Source organism: Haliaeetus leucocephalus, unplaced genomic scaffold (genome assembly GCF_000737465.1).
Source record: "Haliaeetus leucocephalus isolate CR32 unplaced genomic scaffold, Haliaeetus_leucocephalus-4.0 Scaffold306, whole genome shotgun sequence".
NCBI lineage: Eukaryota > Metazoa > Chordata > Aves > Accipitriformes > Accipitridae > Haliaeetus > Haliaeetus leucocephalus.
The window spans coordinates 2,344,603-2,357,637 of NW_010972742.1; the positions used below are offsets into that span (position 1 = coordinate 2,344,603).

The 13,035-nt window shown below is 44.7% G+C and overlaps 1 protein-coding gene across 1 annotated transcript; it reads right to left on the reverse strand.

Annotated features, from left to right (window-relative positions):
• Positions 1 to 155: 155 nt before the first annotated feature.
• Positions 156 to 12,772, reverse strand: CARD9 (caspase recruitment domain family, member 9). The gene is made up of 14 exons (XM_010570790.1): positions 11,787 to 12,772; positions 11,005 to 11,146; positions 8,963 to 9,186; positions 7,683 to 7,820; positions 6,909 to 7,234; positions 6,305 to 6,484; positions 5,954 to 6,103; positions 5,345 to 5,470; positions 5,031 to 5,222; positions 4,421 to 4,462; positions 3,757 to 3,802; positions 2,252 to 2,322; positions 1,420 to 1,502; positions 156 to 487 (listed from the first exon to the last, which is right to left on the reverse strand). Exons 3-14 carry the CDS (start codon positions 9,144 to 9,146, stop codon positions 391 to 393), a joined length of 1,635 nt encoding a protein of 544 aa, XP_010569092.1. The 5' UTR covers positions 9,147 to 9,186; positions 11,005 to 11,146; positions 11,787 to 12,772; the 3' UTR covers positions 156 to 390.
• Between the last annotated feature and the right edge of the window lie 263 nt (positions 12,773 to 13,035).

The window sequence follows — 13,035 nt, forward strand, 5'->3', positions numbered from 1 at the left end:
GGGAAGCGAACAGCAACCCGGGGCCTTCGGTCGGTGGGACCGGCGGCCTCGTCCCTCCACGGGCCGAGGCTTCTGCAGCTCCCTGCCAGGAGCAGGGCCTCCTCGGTCCGCTGGGGCTTTAATTACAGAGCAGCTCATCCCGGGCCTTGTCGGGGCGTTGGGCCCACAACCATTTAATCCTGTTTATTTTATTTGTGCGCCGCACATCTCTTGCATCACTGCATTTCTAAGAGATGGATGAGGGGACGCTGTCCCCTTACAAATGTTAACTTTCCATAAATGGTTGTTCAGATGGTTTTAAAACCAAAGTAGTCCACTGAGAGAGAACTACAGAGGGCACGGCAGCCCCCAGACCAGGATGGCGTTTCCCTCGCAGGCCAGCTCCCGCTCTCAGGAGCCTTCGGTGTCGGTGTTGTCGCTGCCGGTGGTGTTCTCCCAGTCCGCCTCGTGGTGTCCGTCCTTCGGTACCCTTCGCATTGCTCTTTTTCTGAAAATGAGACTAGATGTTTCATTTTTAGAAGATGTTTTCTGCAAACAAGCAATATTTGAATGTTTTGGGGAGTTCGGTGGGGATGTTCAGTATGTATCAATCCACTCAGTGTTTAATTGAAATGACCGTCTGCTCACACCCCCAACAAAGCTGTGACTGGAAGCAAGCATAGGGTAAAGAGAATTGGTCTAAACTGATGAAGACATTCTTACATTTCTTGAAGCGTGGTGTATTGTTGATGTTCAGTTGAAGAAGCCAAGAAATCCTACCCAAAGTCCTCTCTTTAATAAAAACAGTATTGTCAGCAGTCAGAAGAGTAGTTTACAGTGACATTAGGAGCACCTCTATCTAATGCTAGAACTTAGGTCCCTGTTTTACACAGTTTTAATCAGTCTCATGCTCCATAAAGGCAGTGATCAGTGAAGACACCAGACATTTGGAGAACAGGCCTTCCAACAAGAGCATTTGAAGAAGACAGGGGGGAAATCTGTTCCCATTCAGAGTCATGGGAGCTTGGTCTTGAAAGTCAGCAGTATGTCAGATGGAGAGTGAATGTCAGATTTCACTCGCATGGGAGAAATCTATCAAATTTATTAAACTTGCAGTTCTTTGGAGCACCCTCCACTCCCTGCTGTGGAACCATCTGCGTGGTTCACAGCAAATGCAATCATTGCTGTCTTGGCTACCTCTGGTACTAAAACAGGAGTCTCAACCAGTTCAGCTAGGAGCATAAGCCTCTGAGTGAGCAGCTGCATGGTGCTTAGTTGCTGGCTGGGGTTAAACCATGACAGATCTGTAATGAATTTATGTTCATCATAAATCAGACTTGGGGACGGGGGATGGACAGAAAAGAGGAAATACATACAACAAGCTAATAATTTAAGTCACTCAGTTATGTCTACATTAGTCCTGCTTACTAAAGTCCAGACCTTCGGTAACGCTCAAAGCAGTCCTTCATCCTCCTCCGCTCCTTTTCTGCCAGTTCCTCATTGGCTAAGCCACACTCCTTGAACTGGAAAAAAATCCAAACAAATGTGAACTGGATTCCTCAGAAGATCAGACCAATCTTAGCACCAGGGAGTGCAAACCTACTCTGCAAAGGTGGCCGGTTTTGAGGCTGTTGTATTGCATCTGGCTGCTGCAGACCACCCAAATAAGCTTGGTCATTTCTCCTCTGACTTGTTTGTGCAATTAATCATTTTTAAATTTAAATGAAAGAAAAAAAAAAAAAAAAGGAACCTATGCCTTCAGATGACCAAGAACAGCTGTTCACTACCAAAACTTGCATCCAGGAAAGCAGTCCACTGCGTACAGCTAGCTTCCTGCATCTGCTTGGGCCTGCAGAATGAAGTACAGCATGTTCATTTCTGGGCTGTCCACTATTGTGTGTGCAGGGTGGTAATACATCTGTTTCACATAGTTTTACCATCTTTATTCTCTCCCATTTGTAAATATGGGATTCTCTTTCTTGTACAAACAGTAATACTGCAGACAATTAAACTGGAAAACATCCATACCCAGAGATGAAGGCCAGAAAGTAATTAGAAGAAGCTTCTAGGCACAGAGAAATAACCACCATAAGTGTTCTGCTGTTTAGAGCTCACCCTTTTTGGAGGGTGAATTTTCCACAAAGTGCTTAGCTTTTAGAAAAGCGGCAGCTGCTCACACGCTTCTCAAACCCGGTAAATCCATCATTAACAAGAACATTAAAGGTCACAAACCCCAGTCATAGTAAAGAAGAGCCCACAAAGATTCTCTTACACTGCGTGAGTTTGGAGGCAGACTGCTCTCTCGAGTGCTGAATTGCTGGTTTTGTCCTTCAGCGCAATCTTCTAAGAGAAGGAAAAATTACAGCTTTAGTCATAGTTGCCATTGCGAAGTAACTTCTCCCTCTGCCAGTTCATCCAACAGCAATAGTGCAATGTCACAGCTGCCCAGCAGTACCCAGAGTCAACAGCAGAACTGAAACCAAGCCTCAAAATGTTCAGGATTCAGTCCTGTGATCAATGCGCAAGTCACTTCTCATTTACTTGAACCCTGAACCTTGCTTAGGATGATGGATTTCCCCATCAGGCTCAGAAAGAGACATCAGCTTTCTAGTTTCTGCTTATGCAGGAGCAAACCAAACCTTTACAAAAAAGCATCTCTGCTTAGCATCATTAAAAAAAAATAATCATGTTGGAGGTCACCACAAGACATCACGTTAATCATTTTAACCATAATTTGTCCCCGTTCCCGAACAACTAAGTTGTGTGTATCAAGCACTTCACATCAGACTGTATTTTAGTGAAACTCCTTATGTAACGATCAGGTATTGTGCTACGTGTTTTTGAACTGAGCGAGGTAGAATAATAAAAGGCTTTTTGGATCAGTGTTGTTTAGGTTTTGTGAAAAATCTCCCATCTCAATGAATTAAAAGATCGTTTAGATCTTCCAGGAGATCAGAACAGAAAAATTCTTCTACTGTGCTAGTTTCCTTCCTTTCTCAACATGTTTTGAAAGAGAATTTCAAGTTCTTAGAGGAGCCTATTAATTCATTTCCACACTGCTGAATCATTTCCACTAGGGATGCCACAGAAAAAAAGAACCAGTGACAACATTAACTACATGGTTCTGCTTTTGTGAAAATAGCCTGCAACATAAAAGGGAAGAGGGGAGGGAAAAATCCCTGGAGAAAGCCACATGGTCCAGCTGAAGTGGAAGGATGTCTGTTCTGTTCTGTTCTCAGCTCTGCCACAAATGCAAGAGGACTGGGGGGCAAAAAGGCACCCAGGAGCTATTTCTCAAAGGCACCAGGTGATTTTTCCTGGACAAATTCAGTAGACAGATTACCCCCTAAGAAAAGACGCGAGCTCCTAGGATGGTCTAATGACACCACTTTTCCCAGGTCATTCAGCTATATGAAAGACCCTTTCAGAGACCATGTAGTAAAAAAGACAGCCTGTGGAACTTCTTCTCTCAAAAAATCTTAACAAACATTCACTGTTCCCAACATCTGGGGACATGCTGTCCTTTTTATAGGTGAGAAAGATGGTGGTATGGCAGAATGCCTTGATTTATGGGTACCTATTCTGAGTCATCTCAAGGAGGTCTTACTCAGAGTGCCAAGCACACCGCACTGAGAAGCGTCTCACAAACTGAGTTGCCAGTCAGACTACCTGTTCTTCACTAAAAATAAAACCCAGGAATATTTTTTCCTGTCCCTTTGAAACACTGGACCATCCTGTCAAGAATTCTACTCTACATTCTCCCAATAAAAGCCTTACTTTTAGTCGGTTGTGTATCTTCATCTAGATGACCGTGAAGAGTAAGCTATGGGACAGAAACAAAGCAAGAACATGAGAACTGCCCCTTATTCTGTCTCACACAGTAGTTAGGAACAGATGGAGGAATAAAAGAAACAGGACATGCGTAGAACTGACCTTTCCTTAGTGCATTTTGCTGTCAGCAAAACAGGAGGCTGAGCCAGAAGTTACAGATCTACTCATGGATTTATCCTCCATGAGTAGATCCAGTTCGTTTGGCCTCATTTATACTTCTAGCCTCCAGACAGCGTGACAATCTCTTTCACACTGAAGTTATGAACTAAGTCAAAACTCTTTACCACAGATGTCCCCAGGGTAAGACTTATTTTTGCCTGTTCTCCCACAAGAGAGACAATTAGAAGCAAAGTAATTTGATTCCCCTGATTTGCTTAGACTCAACAAATCTTACTGACTAAATGCCATAACTGTGTCCTACACTTAGAAATCTCAGGACACAGGGAGATTCTGTCACTGGTCTGTTTTGCTGCCTCTCTACTTTTTGATAGCACTGAAATGAGCCTGAGCCATGGATTGAAAACTGCTGTTACTGAGGGAACTGAGCACAAGTGTGGAATTTGAAACCATTCCAGAAGAAAGTAATATGTAAACAAGGCACCCTACTCACTTCCTGGGAATCTCTGGAGGAGGTATCGTCCAGGTCAGAGGTCTGAAATAAAAACAGTATAAATTAATCATTCCTCATAAGCAAGGAAGTGGTAGTAAGGGAATATACAGGAGACTGAAAGCTCCAGAAAACAGAGAAGTGTGGACTTCCTCCCTCCTATACTCCTGTCTGACCACTTGGAGAAAGTACACAAGATGCCACATTAATTAAAATCCCTTGTATATCTAATTTCATTCCAGAAACTTTAACAGCCTTACACCTGCTCCCATTCCATCGAAATGGCTCACAGACAGTCTCTAAATAGAGTTCACTCTTTGGTGGTTGAGGATCCCCTCACATCTTTGGACATGCTCCAAACACAAACACAGAAGGCCTCATCACAGCTTGCATCAATCCAGCTTATCCATGCCTGGAACCAGGGTGAGGTAATAGGAACCATCATGTCTTTCATTTTTCTAAACTCGGCATTTGCATGGAAACGGTTACCCACACAGCTGGCCACTGCCTGCTGAATTGAACTGGTTAGGTGCAAAGGCCTCGGAACAGCCACACTCTGGCCCCATACTCAGCTTCCCAACCCATCATACAGATGACAACCCCGCAGACATACCGGTGTGGGTAGCTCCAGTTGCAAACTTTTCAGCTTGGCTTCAGTAGCCAGTAACTGACTCTCCTTTTGGAAGAGCTGCAGTTGCATTTCGTCACATCGCTCCCCCAGCTCCCGAATCTGCTTGCGGTAACCGTCCCTCTCAACCAGGTTCTTGGAGTACTGCATATAGAACTGTTCTCGGGTCAGGAGTGCCTGGCGTAAGGGAGAACACATCGTGGCATGTCACACAATAGTACATTCAGGGTTACAGTATCTGCCCACTTCAAGCAGCGAAGCAGGGATTAGCAGCAGCTCCAAGAGGAATGTTTTATCACCTGGTCTCTTTCTGAAGCCACTTCCTCCATCTGCTGCAAGACAGCTTCAATCCGTTTTTTATACATCTGGGAGTCCTTCCTCAGAGATGTGCACTGTAGTTCAAGCATCTCTTTTTCCTCTGCATACTGTTGAGACAAGGTCAAAGGCACCCTGCTTGTGGGCAGAGCCTGAGCTACACTCTGACCGCTTCTGCTCTGTGCCACAGATTGCTATGGCCAGACCTCCGTGAAATGTCAAAGTTCAGCCAGACTGCCCAGTTGGAGCAAGGCCAACCAGCAGGTTGGTCAACATGACTAGGAGGACTGCTAACGTGATAGATTTATGTGTACCCGAGCTGTCAATCATGATAAAAGCTCCCATTACACTCCAGGCTGAGGAAGGAACTGTTAATTAACACAGGCATTAACAGTAACAGTTAATGCCACAGACACAGAACACTAAAATATTAGTGTGCCTTTTTTCAACAAACTACAACACAGACACTAGAGTAGGAACAGCAAGGATGACTGCTGAGCAGCTCCTCTGCTCCATAGGCAAGACATTACAGGTGCTTCATCTGCCTATCTTACACGCTGACCCTCAGCAGGAATTTGCAATGCATCACGTACTTTGTCTTGGAGCACCTCAGCTCGCCGCAGCTCCTTGCGAAGGCTGTAAATGGTATTCATCAGCTCCCGGCGTTCTTCTAGTATCTGGCTACAGTCATTCTCCAGAGTCTCACTGGACAGGCTCTTCTCCAAATTCTGTTCCCTGGCAGCCTGCTGGACAAAAAAAAAAGTGAGATACAGCAACCATCTAACTCCATATTAAGTCTTTCCCCACAGTCTTAAGTGCTCTATTTGACTTGGGAGAACAAGGCCACAGCTGACCCACACAATCTTCAGTGCAGCCCCACCACTGCCCTGGCTGCTACAAATAATCACTTCTCAGGAGTCCATATTCAACCACCCCCCACCAACCTGGAGAGTGTTCTCCAGCTCCTGATTCTTGGCCAAGAGCAACTCCTTCTCCTGCTGGATCTCCCACATCACCTCATGGCTTGGGCGCTGCTCTATGGCGTGCTTCAGTTTCATCGTGTGCTTATGCTCCAGTTTGCAGTCATCCTCAGCCTTCATGAGGCTGTGCTTCAAGTGATCGATCTACAAGAAGGTTCAGAGCTCATCAGTAACAAAGAGAAAACTCTGGCCTGCAAAAGCAGTTCTCATTTCATTCCCCAGACAAACATGGGGCAAGTTTCTCCCCAGCTTTGTTTTCCTCGGGATGCTCAGTACTCTGGGGACCAGAGTCTTGCATTTGTGCTAAATGGATACAACATGTTGCTCTTGTGAGAGGGCCCAGTCTTGAATGAGGGCAAGACTGCTAATTCTTCACAGCATAACTTGTGATACATGGTCCAGCTGGTCTGAACTAGGGATCACCAAGACATGCCACTTGCTAGAGAAGATGCACAGAATCTCATGCTGGACTGGTCCAGACCATCCTGGGCAAAGACAAGTCTGGTGCACACCACAGTCTTCCAGGGATCAGGTAAGAAGGAGGAAGCTTTAGAAAAGGTTGACTGACCTCTAGGATCAGGTCCCGGTTCTTCATGAGGGCAGCGCTCTTCTCCTCGCTCTGTTTGGCGTAGCTCATTGCCAGGTTGTAGTTCTCGTCCTTGCACTTCCGCAGCTCCTTGCTCAGGCTGTCCCTCTCCTCCTTCATCTTCTGCGCCCGCTCTTGGTGCTTGCGGAGCAGGCTGTCCCTCACCCACATCTCTCTGATCGTGTCCTCTTTGGTGTGCAGCCACATGGTGAGCTCCTGGGCCTTCCGGCGCTCCTCCTGCACAGTGCTCTGCAGCTTCATGATCTCGTTCATCAGGAGCTGGCTCAGGCCGGATTCCCCAGCGGTGTCTGTTTGGTGGGCAGGTGTCAGCCACCGCTGTCCTGTCTGCTCCCCGGACACACATACAGCACAGGTTCCCACCCACTTACTACTGTAGCTTGGGATCATCACATGCCACGCACAAGCATGTGATGCAAACCCTAAAGACATGTGGAATCAAATTATCTGTTTCCACCCTGCTCTGTGCATTTCTACACCACAGTGTCAGTGACAGAAGAGGTAGAAGGAAGAATTGATCCTTCTGCTTCCTCCTGCACCCTCCCAGGTCCAGCCTGTGATGCCAGACAGCAGGGCCATTCTTGCTAGAACCCTTCTGAAGCACTAAGGGAGCAAGCCAAGGAATGCTCCCAACTCTGCTCAGTGAAGCTGGGGAGAGACAAGAGCTGAGGCGAATCCCCCCTTAATTTGCACAGCAACACTAAATGTATAGCTGTTTTTTCAGAACACAAACATTACCTATAATCATAGAGAAAACCCTGCTGGGCTCCTTGCCAGTTATTTTCTTATACAGTTGCGGATAATAAAGCTCAAGACTCTCCAGAAACGCCTCAAAGCCCTTGTGTCCTGTTCGTTGAAGAATGTCCAGAAGAACACCTGAAATAATGGCAACAGGATATTCTATTCGTTTATTTATCTCTTTACCTACTTCTAACATAACAAAACATTACTCCACTTTCTCCACATGCAGATTAAGGTCCCTGGGACCAAATCCCCCAGCCAATCTTAAGCCAATTGCCCAGTAGCTATATAAAAGTATTTTAACTGTGAAGGAACAGTTAAAACTTAACCCTTGTACTGAGCTCCTACTACACTGCATGCAAAAAGCAGATCTCAGAAGAACACTTTGTTATCCTGCTGATACTTACAGAAAACACAAGTTAGAACAAAGCACCATGACAGTTTCTGCAGCTCAAGGCTCCACTTCCAAATACCAGAGGCAAATATAGGAAAAAAGGATCACTAGTGTAAGAACACTGTGTATAACTAGAGAGGTAGCAGGGACAAGCCTAAGGGAGCCTGGACTAAAAAGACTTTGAGCTCAGTTCCCTACTTTGTTTAGAAATACTCTGTACCAAATCAAGCCCAGGGGGCTTTCTTTTCTGTGTTCTGCAGTTTCCCAATCTGGAAAACAGGGAAAATAATTTTTTTTCAATGACCCTCAGTAATTTATCAATAAGAGTTAATCCAATCCAAAAGATGTACTAATAGCATAATGAATTCTGTCATTCTCTCTGGTTGGAACAAGACCAGGACTGTATAGAACAGTCACGAAGAATTTACTTAATGTGCTGCCAACGTTCCCTCGAACACCAGAAGACAGGAATGAGGGACAATACATACTGAATTAATCTTGGAAATCTCCTCCTGCAAAATTGTTACACAAGAATAGCCTTGTGGGTTAAACCCAAGCAACTCCCTCCCTTACGCTGATCTAGAGATCCAGAACACCAAAAAGCCGCACACCCTCTGTGTTCCCATTCCCCTTACACAGCTCGGGAATGCATTGATAGAACCATCTCCATTCCTCCTCTCCACACAATCATGTGCTGGGGAAAGGGAGAGGAAAGGGGCTGCACAGCAGTGCCTACAACTTTCATGTCTAAACACAAGCAGATGGTAACCCAGAAGCAATGCATTCCTTCAGGCTCAGTCTGTTAGCACCCTGTTTCAATCTGCTCCCAAGAACCAACAAAGCATGGGAGCATCTACAGAGCCGAAGGCTGCGCTTCACCCACCTGCCTTCCGTTTGCGCATGACCAGGCTGGGGTCATTAAGAACTTGTTCCTCGTCATCATGGCTGATCACTTTGCACTGGCGAAGATAGGGTGTTATACGGGAAGGATCTATCACGGAGATCAGCTTCACCCGGAAGTTCTCCAGGTTATTCCAACATGTCTCATCATTATCTTCTTCCAACATGTTGGTGAGTGAGAAGTATTAGTGAGCAGTGTTGTCCTGTCTTGAAAACAAACAAGCAGACTTTAAGCCTCCTAGAGTAGTGGCGGCAGGTGATGAAACCAAGTATGTTAACAGACTGAGAATGGAAAAGTGTCTTTTAGATACAGGAACACATCTCCCACGAGGTCTTTAACTCAGAACTTGCAAATCACCTGCTGAACATGGTGATACCCTACAGTCATACCTGAAAGAACAGTGTGGTACCAGATACCAACAGCTGCAAGGCTAGCGCTAATGCTGCTGACACATACGTGAAGGAGAGCTAGTGTGAAATTCGGAGAAAATAGAAGTCACCAAATATTGATGATCTCCCTCCAACCAGCTGAACATCTCCCAGCAAGAGGAAAGTGAAACTATTTAGCAACAGGTCCATTGGCAATAAGCAAGTCATTGAGAGCCCCATGAATAGAGGAAAATCCAGTTAACTAGATTCCCAACAGCATACCCCTAGAAAGTGCTGTCACATCTCACTGACTTCACCATGGGTTCTCCAGATGCTCAGCTATGCTTACAATTAAATCTTTAATCCCCATAAACAATACAAAAAGGGTGGAACACAACACAGGATAAGCTGATGGCAAACCACAACTTTCCAATTTGAAACTAAGCATCCTCTGGAGTGAAAACATCTTTAAAGCTCTCCTAATTAGCTGTTGCCTCTGCTTTATAAACAGTTCACACTCTTCTTTCACCATCTCCCAGCATTCGAGATCCCTGTATTCTGTCTGACCACACAGTCACTAAATCTAACACCCACAAAAGGCTCTGTGAAAACCCCCAGTGGCAATAGCCTTAACCGTGTTCAGCTGTAATCATACAAAAGCTGTTTTTCTGCACAGTGTGCTTTATCCCTGTGCAAGGGGAACACACAGCTGTATAGAATTTTCACTGTAAACAGAGGTGCAAATCATGTACCAGGAAACCATGAGGTCAGCTGCCTCTCACATCCACCTCACAGATTCCACCTGTGCAGCTTCAGCACTATGTGCTCACAAACACCACCTGTGTGACTAACACACAGACACATGGAGAGGCCATGGAAGCCTTCCCAGTGATGAAGAGTGCTTCTGTGTGTTTGGTGGGAGCTTGTTGCAGTGCTCCCCTTCAGCAGCTGTACTCCGAGGTTCCTAGTTACCTGCCTCCCGACAAGAGCCTGCTATTAACCACAGGGTCAGAAAAACTACTACTTCTCAGCCTGGAAGTGCGCATGTAAACAGATGCAGAAAATCCAACACTTCTATACCCAGGCTTCTTTGCCTTTCAAATAAGAAACTGGCATTATTTTTATTTCTTTGCCCCTTTGTGGTCAGACTGTTCCATAATGAGTACCTTCTGAAATGCCAGTCATTAATTACTATGCTTATAATCACATGTATGAGTTGACTGCAGTAGCCATTGTCATTTCCAGTGGCTCAGGAAGAAACCTTAGTATTCACATTTTTAGTCACGTTTTTGGGGGCAGGGAGGGTGGGAACAGAGTTCTAACCATCAGCAGCTATACATGGGCTGGGATTTCACACACATCTTACTGCATCTCTCTCCAAGGTCATCTCAAGCCTTCATTGTTTTTGTGCTCCAGCATCTTCAGCACATACTTGTTACACATTACATTGTCAGTTAACTTTAATGAGCTGGACTGACATAGAACTAGTCATTACTTAGCACAGAGAAAATACTCTGCTCTGCCCGACAGCAAACCAGCTCCAGCAGATTACAAGAAACGCATTCCCCTGTTGATAAACACCACCTCCTTACCTCAGAGCTGCAAAACAAAAATTCTCCTTGTTAATATAAACCATTCTGCATTACACGGACCAACCTGAGCCTGTGCAGTCAAAAGCCTCCTTGTTTCCTCTCCTGGTCTAGCAGCACTCATCTGTGTCCTGTCTCTGAGAGAACTTGTCTTGGATGCAGCCTCCCTTTATATTCTGGCTAGAAGAAAGATCATTCCAGGAGCAAAACTGGTCTGAGAAAAGAGAAAAGGGGAAACTACTCAGCTATACTCCGAGACAAGAAAGGGAAGAAGGAAAAAAAAAAAAGCCAGAAAAAAAAAGGGGAAGCCAGAATGGGTGATGGGGGAGGAAAAAAACACTAGTTGCATTGCAAGTCAGCAGCATTATACATGCAGTGCTTTTACTCATTCTGGCTTTGTTCTCCAGTCTGCACCGCTGAAGCACCAGATAGGGTCCAGAAAGTTTCTTCAGTGGTCAGAAAGACTAAAAAGAGCAAAGGTCACAGACACAGGTCTGTTCAGCTGATTTCATGGGACAAAACAAGCCAGAGTTAGAAGAAAGAGGCTCTTAAAATGGCCTTTCAGCTGTTAACATCTTTATACAGGAAAGCAGGTGGCAGCAAGAACTCTCTCTTGGTTTAGAGTTCAGCTGAAAAGGATGATTTCTATAATGATGCCTCTAATTTTGGATGTCCTTAAGCTTCAAGCATAATTACGACAACTCAGTATTTTGAGGGAAAAGGAGTCAAGTCTTGGCAAAGCAAAGAACATAACCCACGATTCCCAAATTACAGGCTGTGGCTCTAACAATAATTAAAGGAGCAGCACAGCAAGCAGCATTGTAATGATGTTAAGCATCAACATCATACCTTTGACTGCCTCCCCGCCTTCCCACAGTCCTCGAACTGTAGCTGCAACAAGAACTCACTAACAGTCTGTTTTAAAAAAGTCTCGAGAACATACACGCTCTGATACCATGGCAGCATGACACATTTTCCCATTAGCTTCCCACTCTACTCTTTGTTCTGCTTTCTAAGTTTCTGCAGAGTTTCTCCATGTTATCATTAGGAGTGGGGCAGAGATGCTCAGCGATTCTTTAAGCCTGTGCTTCTTGTTAGGCATTAAATTAGCTTTACACTAAAAAAAGATACAATACCTCTATTAGCTATGCCCTTGCTGAAGGTAATCGGAATGTCTGCTAATTGACCTATCTAGCCTCAGGAGTTTTTGTTCTATAGTAACAGATCAATTTAATCCTGAAAAAGAACAAAGACAGCTTCTTATAGTTACACAAAGTTTTTCCACAAGCAGTAGGATTACAAAGGCATCTCTTGAGCAGCATTTGCAAAGGACAACAATCATCTGGAGCACAGATCACATTTACTACCAGTGCCTCACGGTAACAGGCCTGTGGTGACTAGCACACAGAACTGTATGGCAGAGCTTCTGCCATATCTGAATTTCTTGGAAAAATGTTATCTATGCTGGCTTATGGAAAATAGAGTACACTGCAAAGGAAAGCCATTTCAAAATAATTCCTTTTGCTCCATAATGTCCTGACACCCAATTACAGCAACATCGGTATCCACTGTCCCCAACACCAGCTCTGCCTAAAGGGTGCTTGTAGAGTTGCACCTCACAGCACTCTAAATTCACCACTACACTCTTGGGAAGATTAGCCAGTGCAGTGGAATGAAGCTTTCTGCAGCACTTTTCCACTAGATTTTATCAGCTTTGACTCAGCTAGCTTTGCACCTCTCTGTAAAACAGAAGTTGCTGTTTTATGAATGAAGAAACAAGTTTTTGTAAAGTGATTTGCTAATGTCTGTATGGGGCAGGCTGTGGAAGAATCAAGAAAAAATCCAAGCCTAATTCAATCCTGCAGTTTTAGCCACATGCATATTCATCTTCCCCATTCTCCCTGGTTTTCATGCAGCTTGCAAACTTCATTTTTCTCATTAGCAATCATACTCATACACACATTATTAAAAGCACTATTTACCAGAAAAAAAACCACACAGAATACATCAGTAATTTTTAAGTGAGAAAAATAAAACATCTGTATTTCAACAAATACTCAAGACTCATTTTGATACAAAATTAATCTGCTGCTTACTC

Excerpts from the sequence above, each read along its gene's own strand:
- CARD9 (XM_010570790.1), bottom strand. The coding sequence starts at position 9,146 with ATGTTGGAAGAAGATAATGATGAGACATGTTGGAATAACCTGGAGAAC. Across the intron at positions 6,485-6,908 it reads ACCGGGACCTGATCCTAGAG|ATCGATCACTTGAAGCACAG; the intron begins GTCAGTCAACCT and ends ACCTTCTTGTAG. Across the intron at positions 4,463-5,030 it reads AACTGGAGCTACCCACACCG|ACCTCTGACCTGGACGATAC; the intron begins GTATGTCTGCGG and ends TTTTTATTTCAG.